The sequence below is a fragment of the Seriola dumerili genome, unplaced genomic scaffold (assembly GCF_002260705.1).
Source record: "Seriola dumerili isolate Sdu_G_001 unplaced genomic scaffold, Sdu_1.0 BDQW01000044.1, whole genome shotgun sequence".
NCBI classification, from domain to species: Eukaryota; Metazoa; Chordata; class Actinopteri; order Carangiformes; family Carangidae; genus Seriola; species Seriola dumerili.
Window position 1 is genome coordinate 3,517,445 of NW_019174299.1, and position 16,429 is coordinate 3,533,873.

The window sequence follows — 16,429 nt, forward strand, 5'->3', positions numbered from 1 at the left end:
GGACATGACGTTTTGGTCTCACCAGCTCCAGCAGCACACCTGCAGCACATGCATATTGTACCTCTGCATGTCTTTCTGCCAGTACATGTCTGTGCACAGAGCCCTCAAACTGAGACGCTGTTTCACATCTGCCCACAATAACACAAGTCCTAGACGTTCAGACTGGCTGCTTGTATGACTGGCTGACATCACCGCTGGCTCTGGCTGCTGTTTGCACTGCAGCCTGAATCTGCTCAGACTGAGACGACAAAGGCATTACTAACAGTGTGAAAATCACAAAACACTCAAGACACTGCCATTGGTCAAGATATTTATAGGATAATAGTCTGAAGATAGTATGGAAATCTACTTTTTTTGCCAAACATTAAAACTGAAAATGACATTTTCAGACTTTGAAAAGTTGTAAAATGCACTTTGCTCTTTAAAATTTAACACTACTCAATACCCAGGCTCTGTAGGTAAATCAGCCAAAATCATAATGTATGACACAATTTAATCTTAAAGGTTAAATAGGGTCACTTCAGCAGTCCAAACTAATGAACCCCACTGCAGAAGTGAGCCTGTGTAATCCAAATTACAACAGGACATGAATCTAAAAGGAGCGTTTCTAAGAGTTTACTCATAGCAACACTACTCCATCTGGTGGATAGTTCATATTAAAGGGGATGTATTACGTTCATTTTCAAGTTCACACTTTCATTTGGGCAAATAGGATTACATGCTTTAATTTTCAAAGAACACATTATTTTACTCATACTGTACATTTCTGCAGCATCTATTTCCACTTTCTATCTGAAACAGTTGATTTGAGCCCCTGTCTCTTTAAGGCCCTCCTCCTTAAAAGCCCTGCTGCTTTGCACAACACAGGTATGTTTAATTCCTCAATGTACTGCAGTAAAATTCACTGAAATTGAGTGAAAAAGTAAATGTACTGTAAAAGAAAACGAACGCAACTGATAAAAAGGACGTAGAATACAGTAAAATAACTTCCATGTATTTATCAATGTAATGAACCAATGAAAAAATAAAACTCAGTTGAGTGCATACCTCTTGCCAGGGCCCAACAATCGTACATGTCTGTCAGAGCCAGATTATTATCTGTGTGAGCACCAAATTAAATTGAATGTCTTAATTTTTACATCAAGATCAATACATCATCTCCTGAGAAATTGACTTAGGTGTCAAAAATTGCCCAATCTTGCAAGGTTTGTTACAAATCGGTTCAGCACTTTTTCCTGTAATGCTTCTGATAAACAAACAAACAAACACAGGTGACGGAGGTAATAAAGAAAGAAATCACATTTCTCCTTCCTCAGCATCCGGACTCTGCGGTCTGTCAGGCCAGAGAATCTCATCAACATCAAAGCACATATTAACCCCAGCTGGGCAGAAGAAAACAGCCGTGTATGTCTTATCCACCCCTGGCAAGCCTCAACAACGATATCTAAACAAGCCTGCTCCTCGGCCCGGAGGAGGTGAACACGGATGTGGGGGTCTCGGTCATTGAGGTTCCTCTCCCTTCTCCTTTTTTGGTAACATTAAAAACCCACTTCATCAACAAAGATGAGTTTATGAGGAGTGTCTCTGGCATCAATATCAAAGATCCCCTACAGAACGATTGAACCAGTACCTGGGGCGCAGGCCGTAAGGTTTGTACCTCTTTGACAAACTGAGCGATCTGGTGGAGACTGGAGCGTATAGCCGGGGTATTTATACTGCTGGCATTGATTAGTGGATGAATCTCAGGTGCACAGGTGGATTGGTGGTTGAAGGAAACTGGATCACCTCACCCAGCACAAACACACACACGCATAGAGAGAGAGACAAACTGGGGACAAATGAGGAACACAAGGGAGAGGAAGAACAGTAGGAAACACAGGGAAGGAGGGAAAGACAGAGCCGGGCCTTGACAGAAGGCCAGTTGTGTTTCATGAAATGTAAATGGACTGTACTCATAAAGCGCCTTTCTGGTCTTATCAACCACTTCACTACAAGCCACATTCACTCACATATTCATACAGAGCTCCTGTCTAAAAACGAAGCACCGACCTTTCGATTAGTGAATGACCTACTCTACCTCCTGAGCCACAATGTTGTTGAGTTTAGTGAAATGTTGGGTTTTGACCCTCAGAGCCACCATACGTCAGATGAATGAATTCCAAAATGGAAAAAAGAAAAGAAAGACATTTTGCAACTCTGACAACTGACAACTGAGCGACAGGTGCTTTCAGTGGACGACTGTGAGGACTGTCTTTCACCGCTGCTCTCCAACTGAAACCAAAAATGGCAGCTAACACACCGATAAGGCCCTCTCCATTAATGAGGATTTATCAGCCCTCTGTCCTTTTTTTAGTCTTTGTATAGTGCGTCCACAGCACACCCCCCCCCCCCACCCCCCCACCCCTCTTCGTCACACATCAACCCGCCTTTGCACTTGCCCAAATATAAACTATGTTTGCTGGCGCAGGCACAGATTGAAATGGGGAGGAGCCTGACACACTGAGTTCAGCTCAGGACAGACTGAAGGACAAACAAGCATTAAGGAGGATTCGGCGGAAAAATAAGAGGATAACAAACATACTGAGCACTGCCTGCCTTAAGTAAAGTAAGTTTTCACCTGATTTTCTTGGATTTTAGCTAGAGGAGAGTTACCACCACTCTTGACACACAGCAACACTAGTGGGCCTTGCCTCAACCCTAGATATAAATATTATGGAGTCAGTGCACAGAAGTTCCCTTCAGTTGATATTTGATTATTTTAGCATTGATCTGTTGTGTTTTGGCTCTGTATGAAGCTTTTGAAGGCTATTTGACATGAAAATTAACAAGTGTAAACTTGAATCATTATACTTTTACTTTTTTTGCATATAGTGAGTCTCTTATCACATCCAACACGTTAGTATGTGTATTCAGGTGGGATATTTGTAACTGTAGCTATACCTCGATGTGCAATCAAACTTTCATTCTTCTATTTCGTCCTCTACAGATGTCTCTGTCTCCAGTTGGCTCGGCCGCTCGTCGGGTTTTGGCTGCTGCGTCACATTCAAGCCATGAGGGAAAAGGTCAGTGTGTCTTCACTGACTCTCTGAACCCAACACAAGCAACATGCATCAAAGCCTCCAGATTCAGACTTTCTGCATGAACCAGCACCACTGAGTCATGCATGCACTACCATGTCGTTTGAGTCTTTTTACTGACTGAAACATCTGCAGAGCTGGCAGCCAGCCTGCACATTTATGATCTTCTTGTTGATCTTGCATGTTTTATTACCGATAAGGCCCCTTTAGATATTGCCAGGCTCTTTAGTGTACTTTCACTGATTGTGTTTCCCACAGCAAAGACCTGGAAGATCCTGAGCTTCGTGTTGGCCTTACCTGGTGTCAGTGTCTGCTGGCTCAATGCTTACATAAAGGGCCAGGCGCAATCCCATGAACAGCCAGAATTCATACCATATTCTCACTTGCGTATCCGCACCAAGGTGAGTCTCAAGTCACCTGCACAACTATTCTCTTACATTTCCAGCATGATTTACTCCAAAAATAAGGAAATGATCTGGGGTGAATATAAATACTTTTTACCCACTTGTGCTACTGATACATCGACATATCTCCTTACAGAAATTTCCATGGGGCGATGGAAACCACACTCTATTCCACAACCCTCACACCAACCCCCTGCCTGATGGCTACGAGCACGTCGATCACTGAGAGGATCCGTCACATTTCTGCTGCATGCTTTAAAAAACTGTCTGTGGTGTACTTGCCTTAACTATACGGACCGAGGGGCCAAGCAGTACCGCCATTAAGCAGTGCACCCAGACAGGAATAAAACCACTTTATGCTGTGTTTGAATGAGTCCCTTTTCATTATTTTAATTAAGAGTATTGCTCAATTTAATTTATATCAAAATGTTTTTCTGAGACAAGAGTGGTTTTACATCTCGTTACATAGAGCAGGCTCATCTGTTTCACACTGCTGTCTCCAATGGTGCCTTCTTTGAAACTACCACTAGGGGTTGGCAAACTCAGAAAATGCTCATGTGCTGCATATATTGGCTTTAAAGCATTAGTCTGGTAATATTCTATATTTTTCTCATTTCCAACAAATCCCATGAAAAGACCAAAACCAACAATGAAATTATCCTTTTAACAAATACTGTGAATCTGATATTGCAAAAACGTCTTTTCCACAGAGCTCAGACTATGAAAATCACATCCACGTGCCACACAATTGCACTTGGAGACATTTTTTCTATTACAGTAAACATGGGCACCATAGTATATTTGGAGTCATTTGCGCAGACACCATCCTGCCACAGGAAGTACTCACTAGAGCAAAAATTTGTATTAAACCACCTTTAAAAATAGTCCCAAACAAATGCACTATTTACTCTTGTTTGAGTCTGTTTGCCCTGGTGTTTAAGTAAATTCAATTTTTAAAGAAGTGGGGCAGCGCTGAGAGGCGGACAGACAGTGCTGGTTTTGGCCTTTCATGCAATTTGCTGACAATATGAAAAATATAGAACATTACCAGCCACAGCCATGACCTTTAAAATGCTAACATTTAGTAACATTAGCATGCCAAGTGGAAATTCAAAAATGGGACTGCAAGTGTCCACTAAATTTTAAGGGAATCCAATAAACAGCTATTTCACTCTTTGTTGTGCAACTGAAGCAATATGACCCACTGACATTCACTCAAGCCATTCTGCATACACAATCACACTCCAACAATAAGAAACCGAAGGCAAAATGATGCTCCAACAATATATTCAGTGGCATAAATTTATATGGGTCAGGTGAATCCTATACACTGTATATCTGCTATTCCATATTATCTCTATGTACAAAATAAACAACTGGGTCCTTGACCAACCCTGATAATTCCAGTACTTCCAGCTAAATGACATTTATCAAATGCACTGTAGACATTTGTTTAGACTTTTCCCCCCCAAAATAAAAATAAAATAAAATTAAAACAATCACAATACAATTGTCATTAGGAGTTAATCCAACAACAGTAAATGATAACAAAATTGTGTCATGCTGGGACGGGCTACAGTTTATATCAATTTACAGCAAAACTGAATAAAAATGTATGTTTCCAAATTATGAAAATAGAACAGCAGTCAGTTCTGTTAGTACTGAAGAAATTCATACAGCATGTTTTTCAGATAATCGTGTTGTGATTATAACCTGCACTTGTACTATCCTATTATTTGATAAGATTAACACAATGGCAATTTTTCTAGAAGCTCATATCAAGTCAACTCTCACTTCATCTACGCCCTCTGAATTCATGCCACCACTCACTCCACTCTAACACGCTCCTTGCTCAACTCAGAGATACTGTGGCCAAACTTAGTAGATCCTGTTTCAGAGCCTCCACGCCGTCAGCCCCTCGGGCTAGTCTGCGAAGGCAATCCCCAGCAAGGGAGGAGGACAAGAAGGGGCGAGGACAGTCCTGACAGCCCAGCAGCAGAGACAGGCAGGCTCGACCCAGTGCCGGGTAACTGTAGCACTGGGAAAACCAGTATACCTGCGGGAGGAACACAGCCAGAGCCCCACCACCTGCACCTTCTTGTGAGGAAGAAGAGGAGTCCTGAGCTGCTGATTTCAGAAGCTTTGCTGAACCTTTAATCAGGTCCTTTGATCTTAACCTCAACTCTTCTGGATCGAGTGATTTGTCCACAACTGATGCACAGCTGGATTTGGAAACTGAAGTGACACTGTTGACTGCCTTCTGGTCTGGAGCTGTATTGAGGCCTCTGTTGACTTTCTGAACTGTTCCAGTGGGAGAGGTTTTCTTACTGTGTGTTTTCTGTGGAGAACTGTTTGGTTGCTTTGTCTGCCCTTGTAAATTTTCTGTTTGCATCTCGAAACCGGTCAGCTCCAGCTCAGATGTTCGATTAGCCAGGTTCTCCTCGGCAGACTCCAGGCACTCTTGGTCCATTTTAGATGCAGCCTTTTCAGCGTTGTCTTCTGTGGGAGCTGATGCAGCTCTACTAGCAGCCTTGGAGGAGCAGGACAGAAGAAGAGACACACAGAGATCCTCCAACTCTCTCTGTAGCTCAGTCACCAAAAATCGGCACGCTCCAATCATCACCTCACCTAAAGGTGTTTTCTGGAAAGCTAACTCTTCTCTGGAGCGCTCCTCTGTCTCCTTTGGGCAGATACTCAGTCCTTCAAGGACCAGTGAGTCCAAAATCGGGCACTTCCCTCCTTCCCTCTCTTCTTCATCCTTTTCCTTTGTTGTTTCTTTGTCCTTGGTGAAGCGACATCCATGCAGGTAATGCAGCACCGGTAGTAACATACCCGTGCTAACATCTTTGATGTGGATGGCTTCTTCTGCATTACCCTGAGCTTCACCAAATCCACCTCTCAACAGAGCCCTAAAGTATTCAGAGCCGACCCCGTCTGTCTCACCCACCCCAGCCACAGCCTCCCTGTTGGCGGGGACCTGAGTCCCGTCGTCCAGCAGCAAGAGGAGGTCAAAGTTCGAGAGGCCATAAGGACATGCGTCTGCTAGCCGAGGCTTTTTTGATGGAGGGGGCAAAACTCTGCCAATTTTACCGACTGGCTGTTTTGGATGTGCATGTTTTTTGTTAAGCTCAGTTTTAATGCTACCCGTCAGGGTAGACAGGCATCCAATCAGGAGAGAGAGGTACAGTGAGTGGAGCTGAGAGGTCAGGCCTGGGAGTGGCGAATTAAACATGTCAGAAAGCAACCTTCCACATTCAGCAGGGTTGTCCTCATCCGCATCATCATCATCGCAACCAAGTGGCTGCAGAGCCAAGAGTAGCCCACCACTGTCCAGAAGAAGCTTCTTCAATAGGGACTTGTTGCTGTTGAAGAAAAGAAGGGTTTGAAAGGCTCAAATATGAACTGTTTGCAAGTTCCATCAAAATAAATCTAGACTATTTACTACCATTGCAATGGCAGAAGTAAATACAAAAACATTACTAAGCTTACTAAGATTACTAAGCTCATATTCATGTAAATCTACTACTCACCTGCTGATTAATGGCAGTGACAGCGCACAGTTCATCTTGTCTGACTCAGAGCCTGAGAGCATCACATGTGCAAGAACCCCAGAGCCAAATCCAGACTCACACTGGACACGCAGATTATTGAGAAGTGCAACACCTGCACACAGAGAGTCAGCATACGGTTATAAACTGCTCAGGTATAAAATGAAAACGACCAGATTTAAGGTTTGACCACACAAAAGCTAATTTACAAACATTAATCTATTCATAAGTAGGGATGCACCAATCTGCTACGATGGCTGTGAAACTGACTTTAGTAAGAGTATCGAGTATTGGCCAGATCTGACTGGTCCACATCAAATGTAGTTCATTTGTCAGTGTCATTATAAAATTCAGTGTTTCCACTATCAGTTACAGCAGGTCGCAGACACACTTTTTAATGCAACAGCTATCCTCATGTTTCCTTACGTAAACATGATTACAATGAGTTCAACATAGTGAGGTAAACAGATTTTAAAATTACACAAAAAGAGAGGACTAGCCTTGCAGCAGTACTCGGTAACAGCAGGACAGAAACAGAAACACTTTGCTGTACATTATAATAACAGATCAGATCAACATGCAACCCTTGTTAAATTAATCTCTTACCAAGTTGTTTAATTTTGGCTTTCACTCGGTCTGTCTGCCTCTCCTCTCCCTCGAACGCTCCCTCTCTCTGGCAGAGATGGTGGCGAATCAATGCCACCGAGCCCGTTCGGACCAGCGCCTGCAAACAGTTTGGGTTGCAGCTCAGTCGGCAAAGCATTCTGAAGCACCTGCTGCTGGGGTCCTGGTGCTGGGTGAGGTAGTAGAGCAAGCCGGACATGACGCCTGAGCTGACCAGAGCAGCGCTTGGGTCAGTGGCGTGGGAGAAGCGCGACAGCAGCAGCAGGATGGGCGACTCTGGCGTCCAGGGTTCAGGGTGGTAAGGGTGGTGGTAAGCCATCTGGCGGGGTGCAGAGGGAGGGGTGTCAAGAGTGACCTTAGTCAAAGCAACTGCTGAATGGGCCCGCTGCCTCCTTCTGTGAGGGGATGAGAACTTTGACGGAGACACGGGTGTTTGGGTTGTTTTAGTGGGAGAGGACACAGTGGAGGAACTGGGCTGATTTTGGGGTGTGACTGCACTGGAGGGCTGAGGACTAGAGGGAGGTGGATCAGTGACTTTCTTCGGGGATGATGGTTGGAGCTGGGCTGAAGAGGACACAGGGGAAGGCTGAGCTGCTTTTTTAGAAGCAGAAGAGAGAGTAGGGCTCGACGAAGAAGAGATTTTAACGGAACTGGAATCAGGGTTCGGTGATGAAGTTTGAGGGGATGAAGATGCTGGGATCTGAAGACTCCCCCATTCCCCGTCAACACCAGAGGAATCCAGCAGGTCCCCCTCAGAAGAGATCAATCCCTCAGACACCAACCAGGACCTGGAGGGCGGGAGGGAGGGAGGGAGGGAGAGAGAGAGAGAGAGAGAGCGCTAAAGATGTAGATAAACAATAGAGAAGTAGAACAATAAAATCGTTCACAAAGTAAGCTGCGCATTTCATTTTCCATACCTGAGACTTTGAAAGCTTGATGAACCTACACTTTGCTCCCGGCCACCTTCTTCCTTCTTGTAGCCTTCAGGAGGGGGAAAGTCAAAAGATTCAAAACATGATGAGGGCAGCAGCTCAGTGGGAGACATGCTCGACGTGATGCTCACATCCATCTTCTCAGCAGATTGTTCCTCTCCTCTGGTGAGCTCAACTAGTCGCGCAACAAGCAGAGGGACCAGCCCTAATTCTTGCAACTGCTCCATGGCAGATTCATCAAAAACAAAGTCCACACAGGCCAGAATGGCTAGCCGGGAAAGCGGATGACTCTGATGGGCTGACAAAAAGCCAATGAGCACCTCCAGTCCACCACTCTCCTTCACCTTGGCCCGGTTGACCGCCTCCTTACAGCACAAGCACAGCGCCTTGAGGAAGACTCCAGATTTGAGCAGGTCCCTTTTCACTTCCTCTGTGAACTTCTGAATGACGCCCAGTGACCCCACCAGAGGGCGCAGGCAGCCTTGGGAGCACATGTTGGCCAGAGTTTTCAGTGCCAGCTCTTCAAAAGGTTTACCAGACTCCCCTGACGCCATGACACTGAGTTGTGCAAGGACCCCAGAACGGGACACCTCCCTGGCACATTCAACACCACAGCCCCGCGTCAGCTCGTGGATGGTCCTGAGCGCCGCCCGCCTCAGTCCCTGGGGATATTCTGGAGCAATGAGAGGGGCAAGGGCTGATAAGGTCCCTTGGGTGAGCAGTGACAGGCGGTTAGAGGGAGTATCGGAGAGGTAGAGGAGGGCCCGAGCAGCTGACTGAGCGCACTCCAGTTTAGGACATGGGTCTTTGGGTGGAGCAGCAGTGGGGGAGGATGGGGCAGAGGAAAGAGACACACAGAGGAGGAGAAGAGGAACACCACCTGTATGAAAAAAGACAATGAAAGAAAAAAAAAAATCAAAGTCCAATTAAGGCACATGTCAGCTAACCCACTTGCTAACACTAACATACTGGCGTTTCAGACTTACCAGCAGAATGAATGAGGGCAGAACTCTCTGGATCCATGGCCAAATTCCCCAAAGCCCGGGCTGCTCGGTTCTGGACAGTCTCCAGGGCCACATTTCTCTTCAGGATCCCCACTAAGACAGTCAAGAAATGTTTAAGATTAGATGCAATGAGGCACTTTTTTTTTTTTTTTTTAAATATAATATCTGATAAAAAATTATTTTTTCAAATTATAGAATAAATTCTTCATAAGAATGTGTAATATCACATACCTACAACATTTATTCCATCAAGCTTACGAATCTAAAGTAGAAAACATTTAAAATGTGAGCAATTTCAATGACTGAATTAATCAAATAAGCTTTCAATGCCTTCTTATTTTATTAATTTCACCTCTATACGTGTCTCCAGCTCAGTGCAGCAGTTGGCCAGGATGCTCAGCGCCAGGTCCAGTGTTTTCCTGGAGCACTCTGGGTGTTTAAGCAGGTCCAGCAGGGGCCGGAGACCACCTTGAGTTCTGAATCTGGCAATACCAGCCTTGTCACCCTTGATGTGCTGCGTGCGGATAGCAACCAGAGCTCGCCACTGAGAGACTCTGGACCTCTTGTCCATTTCTCTGCCACCGCTTGTGTCTCCCTTGCCATGCCCGTGATGTTCAGATGATCCAGGCTTAGAAAGATGAGCCAAGCACCAGGTCAGAGAAGACTCTGGTGATGCTGAGTGTCCTTCTCTGGAGGGTGCTCGAGATTGTTTCCAGTCACCTTGCGCAGGTTTTGCAGCCATGGTCCCTCTGAATGTTAAGCGACGGTTCACTTATCTTAACTTTCCTCCTCTCAGTTCAACCAGATACTATACACTCTGTGGAGCATGACTGGACGCACCCAGGGAAATACTGAAAAATTTAGTGACATGTCATTTCTCTTTAAATTGTTAGCTAATTACTCAACTGGTGAAAATGTGCTCTTAATGAGTTCATTCTTTTTTTCTTCAAAGTTTCCGCAAAAATCACATTCTGGCGCGGTCAGAAAACTACAGATACCAGCATGAAAAAGTAAAGTTCTACCACCTGATGCCGCAGTCGCTGACGGGAGATTGAGTTCCAGCAGCTCCGGTCTACTCCCTGCAAAACAGGCCTACATCGTGAAGAAGGCCGAACAAGCGTTATTCTACGTAATGGACGTGTATATTCTCAATGTAACGTATTTTTGCACATCAAATGACGAATTAAAGCTCTATTTGATCAATGTTTTGTTACCACTGGCCGAATAATTTTTGTGAAACAAAATGCAAACGCCTATGTTAGCCGCTAACGCCATCTTTAGCCAAACAACAAAACAGGGGCGGTTGAGGGAGGGAGCAGGGAGTGAAGGGGTGTGTCGGTAAGATATATCATGGGACTTGTAGTTCAAATTTTGCTGCCTGTTATCTGTCGTAATACATTTCTTCTCTTAAAAAACTACGTTCCCCGTGACAGTGAAAAATGGTGGCGTGCCTTAAACGGCTAGCAGCGTTTAGGGAGTGTAGTTCAGTTAGTAGACACGAATACTCAAAAGCCTATTTGTATCAACTAAAATGGACTACACTTCCCATTCTTTTAAATGACGTTGTTTTAGTCATCGTTTTACACGATGCGAGAAATTGCATCGGTGTCTCTGAGAGGTTGTTAAATTCCACGGTAGATAAATAACAAGTTTAACTGTAATGGTTGTGGTTTAACGTCATGGAGGTAATCGAAACAATTGTCATACAGAGCACTGAAGTGGAAGGAAAGGAAACGGTCGTGTCCAGTGTGGACGCCGATAAAACCAAAGCAGGTTAGTACTCGCAGTTTGAAGTTAAACAGGCTTCATCCAGTCATCGCATGATGCGAGGAGGGCCTGATGAGTGCGCAGTATCTGCCTATTGCACTCATTATAGTCATAAACCGTCATTTACACGATGTCAGCTACATGACTCACAATTAGAAATCATCTGGTAACATATGCCTTTAAATAGGTGTTCCATTAATACTTACTGTGTCAAATGAAATGATTGAACTTTCAAAATAAAGCCACATGTTTGGGGCAAGGTCATAAATATGTGAACAACAGTGACATGAGCCACCTTTGTTTTCCTCTCTAGAATTTATCTGGACACTGCAGGCTACATGGCACCTTATCAACACCCGACTGGAAATGGATCAGGCTTTTGACCAGCCAGTTTGCAAGAAAAAGAAACTATGGGAGATGGTGGCAGAGAAGGTGAATGCCAAACTAAGGGAGTCAGAGGTCACAGATGTCACTGTGAAGGCATACGAGTGTGATCTCAAGTGGAGAAACATGTTGGCCACGTACAGGAAGAATGCAGAGAGGGCCAAGAGGCTGGGGGTGGCCAGTGTTCACTGGGAGTTCTTCAAAACCATGCATGAAGTTCTGGGCAAGAGCAGGGAGGAGATCGAAGCCCAGCGCAGAGCCAAGCTCAGTGGGACGAAAGTGGGCAAGGCCATAGCCAGCAAGAGGTTTACCCCTATCCTCCCCACACCTCCTGCAACAGCCACTCCCTGCCCTGCCCGGCCTCCACAGGACGTCCTGCAGCTGTACATGGAGCTGCAAGAGAGGAAGATGAACATGTGGGCCCAGCAGAAAGCCCTGGAGGAGAGGAAGATAGAGGCCATCAACAACCTGGCCCAGGCCATCTCCAACCTGGCTCAGAAGAACAGCACACAGACATCAAAGGATGTTCATTAGGCCTGAAGAGACGTGAAGTGGATGTGAACTTCTTACCAAAAACTTTTGATACTGAACAGAGGGAACTGTTTGAGTATGTTTTTAGCATATGTTTTTAGATTGGTCATGTTGGCACATTTGTACTGTTACAGTTTAGTACAGAGTAGTTTGGCCAGTCTGTGTTCTGTAGAGCTAAACATAACACATTTCAGAATAGGTGAAAACATAAGAGTTCAGAGGAGACATATGAGACAGAGATATACTCACATATCACGTCCTTAAAATTGTTCTTTTCTGTTTATATCCCAATAGATATAATCCTTACTTATTTTTATACCAAAATAGAATAGTTAATAAAGGCTGGCTGAGTTTGGAGAGTAAGAAAAACTGAAATATCACACACAAACTACATGAATACAAGCATCCTACCATCTCTGTATCTATGCACAAGTGGAAAATCTTATTTTTTTATGGGGGTACCATAAGTGCACAAACTGAAATAATCAGAAACAAGCTAACAGAAATGATCAATGATATGATCATGATAATTGAGAGGTCATAGACTAAAATTTTATATTTTTGAGTTAAGACAATACAGATATTTATAATGATAATTATTATTTTTATTTGGTAACAATAACTGTATTCATAGGCATGCTGGTGCTATGTTAATGTACTAATGAAATACACTTTGTTTATTAGATAATATGAACAACTTCACAATGTAATGTGTTCCACTAAACAACCTGCAATAAATACTACCTTTGATAATTTTTTCACAGCTCCATTTACATATTTGTAAATTGTTCCTTTTGACCCCGTCACACTTTCTAAGAGCCTGGAAACAATCTCACTTGTTAGAAATCAAAGCTGTTGTGTGGATATTATTTGTGTTCCTCACCAGTATACTGCTATCACAGACACGTTTTATAGGCTGTGGTGTGTACTTCTACTCTGATGACGAGGGGCACGAGTAGTACAACTGTTGTTAAGACAGTAACCACATCTACAGTGTATTATCAGAACAAAGGCCTCATCCACGTCAGAAAAAAACCCCAAAACAAACCAAAGTAAAATGAGGTGAAAATGTTCTGGAAAACTAAACACCATACAATCTCATCATTTGTCATCACCATTATGATAAGCCACAATAATAACTGCATTACCATATTTATAGCAGGAACTGTTTATGTTCACACAATGTAAATTCTTCAAAAGCAAACCTATCTCTGTTATGTGGTGTGTGTGTGTGTGTGTGTGTGTGTGTGTCTGTGTACGGACAGACCCAGGCAGTTAGAGATTTTTGTTAAAATAAACCTTTATTTACATCTTCTAAATCTCCATCTCTAACAGACATCATCACATCATGTGCTTCCTGATTCAAAGTTTTTCAACAACAAATCCGAGATGGCGTCACGTCTACTTACACCCTCATCATTCACCTCCCCCTCTCCCTCCTGGGTTACCGCTTCCTCTTTCTTAACTTCTCCTTGAACCACTTGTCCCATGTCCAAAAACAAATTGTGCAGCACACACGCTGTCAGCACAACGGCTCTGGCTCGATCATAGTTCCCAATATCCAGATACCTAAGCCTCTGAAATCTGGCTCTCAGGCTGGCAACGGCCTGATCCAGGATTTGAAAATGCTCGTCCAGCATTTTGTTGAAGAGCTCTTCTCTCAGTCCATGATTTGCTATGTATGGAGTTAAAATCTGAGCAGTGAGCGGGTAGCCAGCTCTGGCTACGAGGCAGGAGCCAGGAGGCATCAGTTCAGGATGCTGTTTAAGTTTGTCTCTAAGAGCGCTGCCTCTGTCCACGTCTGACCCTTTACCGATTCTGCAGTGTAGGAACTGGCCTCTACGGTTACATAAAAGTTCAAGGTTTAACCAGGAGTCAGGATGGGCCTCCTTCTTCATCTTCTTCACCTCAGGCACTGTGCTCTCCACATCATGTTTCCCTATAGGCAGGCGGATAGGGATCTGGGTGTGTCCCAACACTCCCAAGACCTGGGGAACACTTTCTTCCTCGTCCCTCTGCCCCTTCTCTGGACTGTAAAGTGGGAAAAGAGACTCTACCACCTCTTCACCTGGAGAATAGAGAGAAAATATCGCCACTATTATCATTTTCAACCCCAATTTTTGCACTCAAATCACTTACAACATTGTACTGATCATCCAACAAATCTCCCACAAAAAGAACACTGTAATCAACCCACCGACTGGCCACCTGATTAGCCTCTCCTCCAGCATGTTGACGCGCTCACAGAAAGAAAAGAAGATCCTGTGGATGTTTCCTTTCTCCAGGTGGAAGCGGCGGGACACAGAGCGGTAGCTGACGCGCTCGGAGAGCAGGGTGAGGGACAGAAGGACGGTGTGAGACAGAGATAAACGAGCCCGACCGGCCATTCTAGCCCGGGATTTGGAGCTCTGAAGCAGGTCTGTGATGCGCTGATTAGACAAAAATTTTAAAAATCATGTTACATTAGCCAACATTAAACTCAGCAGATTCAATGGGTATATCAGGTGAAATTTATGGCAAATCTAGGGGCTGGCAAAAGCTCCAGTATTATTATATTTAAAAGCTGAAACAATTACTTGATTAATCAATTAGTCTGTCAACAGAAAATTATTTGGCAACTCTCTGGATAATTGATTAATCGTTTGACTCACATTTCAACCTAATTTCCAAAAATTCTCTGGTTCCAGTCTCTTAAATGTGAAGATTTGCTGTTTTTCTCAGTTTTAGATAATTATTATCTGACTATATTTGTGTTTTTAACTGCTGGTTGGACGTGTGAAATTGTCATGTTGGACTTTTTTTTAGATAAAAACAACAACTAATCTATTAATCGAAGAGAACGATAAAGAAAACAGTTGTTAGTTGCAACCCCAATTGCATCCTTTATTATTTCATTGAAAATTATAACATATTTGGTTTTTCCAGTGCAGAGCCATTTTCAATGGGTGTGAATAGTGGAAACAAGTAGCTACAATGAAATGAATAAGATTTGAGGAATTGTTTACTATATGTATATATATGTGTGTGCATTGTAAACAAATGGCCCCAGATTACTTTTACTTACTCTCTTTGACAGATTATTATACGATTTTAAAACTATAAGAGCCTCAGATATGTTAGAGGACAGGATGATGGAAGTCACCTTCAGTGCTGCACTGTCCACGGTATCCAGCTGTTCCTGGGACTCTGCTGTGTCTTCCTCTGGGGGACTACATGCTGCTGTTGCTGTGTGTAAAACCTGAGGCCCCATGTTAGGTTGGCTCTGCAGTAATTGTACGTACAACGTCGGGGGAGGCTGAGATTTAAGTTTTGCTATCAGGTCAGCCTCCAGGATCTCTTCCACCGCCTGGTCCAGCCGCTGCTCCAGCTCGCCCGGAGACAGAGGCTGCCACTCTCGCTCCACCATGTCCAGCACGGCTCTGCCCGCCGATAGAACATGTTCACTGACGTCCATCTGTGCTGGTGAAGGATAACTTCGATAGTCGCAGTTATCAAGTCATTCGTAGCTGCACAGACACAAGGCGTGGACGACTGTTGTTGCTACCAAACTGCTAGCCGACTAGCTGAAGTATGGTGCGTTTAAGTGCCGTCTGAAAGTTCAGAGAAACAGAGATGTGTTTAGGAACAGTGAGCAGTTAACTCATGACGTTTGCAAGGTCGTAGTGTCGATAAATGATTAGATTGTTAAGCAGCCCTTTTACACAATAAATAGCGAGTTTAGAACTGCAACATTTAGTTTAATTAATTGGTCGACCGACAGAAAATGAGTCATTTATCAAGTAAATTTAATATCTTTCGTATTAGGACTGTGGGTTGGACAAAACAAGGAATTCTAAAACGTCGACTTGGGTTCTGCGATATTGTGATGGGCATTTATCATTTTTATTTTATTGGCAAAATTACTGATTAAGACATACATCTTTATTACATCTATATCTCACATTTTTGCATGTAGTGGGCTATTATTAGTAGTTATCCTAATATAAGCTGATAAACATTAGCAGAACACAAAGGCCTTACAAATGTAAAGGTTTGCACTTTAATACTACAAATCATCCCATATGGTTCGATGTAAATATGTATTTATGTTAAAGATTTAGCTAAACAGACAGTTACTGTAATATTAATAATCGTTTGTATTCCTGTGCACAAAATGAC

General features: G+C 43.7%; 4 protein-coding genes across 4 annotated transcripts; 2 read left to right on the forward strand and 2 right to left on the reverse strand.

The window, feature by feature from the left end:
• The first annotated feature begins 2,473 nt into the window (after window positions 1–2,473).
• On the forward strand, window positions 2,474–3,845 carry LOC111217562 (cytochrome c oxidase subunit 6A, mitochondrial-like). The gene is made up of 4 exons (XM_022739491.1): window positions 2,474–2,605; window positions 2,987–3,062; window positions 3,336–3,478; window positions 3,618–3,845. Exons 2-4 carry the CDS (start codon window positions 2,987–2,989, stop codon window positions 3,705–3,707), a joined length of 309 nt encoding a protein of 102 aa, XP_022595212.1. The 5' UTR covers window positions 2,474–2,605; the 3' UTR covers window positions 3,708–3,845.
• An 82-nt stretch (window positions 3,846–3,927) lies between these two features.
• armc5 (armadillo repeat containing 5) lies at window positions 3,928–10,794 on the reverse strand. The gene is made up of 8 exons (XM_022739490.1): window positions 10,615–10,794; window positions 9,942–10,440; window positions 9,821–9,851; window positions 9,572–9,682; window positions 8,571–9,465; window positions 7,636–8,441; window positions 7,012–7,144; window positions 3,928–6,843 (listed from the first exon to the last, which is right to left on the reverse strand). Exons 2-8 carry the CDS (start codon window positions 10,329–10,331, stop codon window positions 5,334–5,336), a joined length of 3,876 nt encoding a protein of 1,291 aa, XP_022595211.1. The 5' UTR covers window positions 10,332–10,440; window positions 10,615–10,794; the 3' UTR covers window positions 3,928–5,333.
• A 392-nt stretch (window positions 10,795–11,186) lies between these two features.
• Window positions 11,187–13,005, forward strand: LOC111217670. The gene is made up of 2 exons (XM_022739642.1): window positions 11,187–11,362; window positions 11,670–13,005. Exons 1-2 carry the CDS (start codon window positions 11,269–11,271, stop codon window positions 12,272–12,274), a joined length of 699 nt encoding a protein of 232 aa, XP_022595363.1. The 5' UTR covers window positions 11,187–11,268; the 3' UTR covers window positions 12,275–13,005.
• Window positions 13,006–13,597: 592 nt separating this feature from the next.
• On the reverse strand, window positions 13,598–16,069 carry LOC111217677. The gene is made up of 3 exons (XM_022739651.1): window positions 15,414–16,069; window positions 14,469–14,700; window positions 13,598–14,339 (listed from the first exon to the last, which is right to left on the reverse strand). Exons 1-3 carry the CDS (start codon window positions 15,723–15,725, stop codon window positions 13,618–13,620), a joined length of 1,266 nt encoding a protein of 421 aa, XP_022595372.1. The 5' UTR covers window positions 15,726–16,069; the 3' UTR covers window positions 13,598–13,617.
• Window positions 16,070–16,429: the final 360 nt, after the last annotated feature.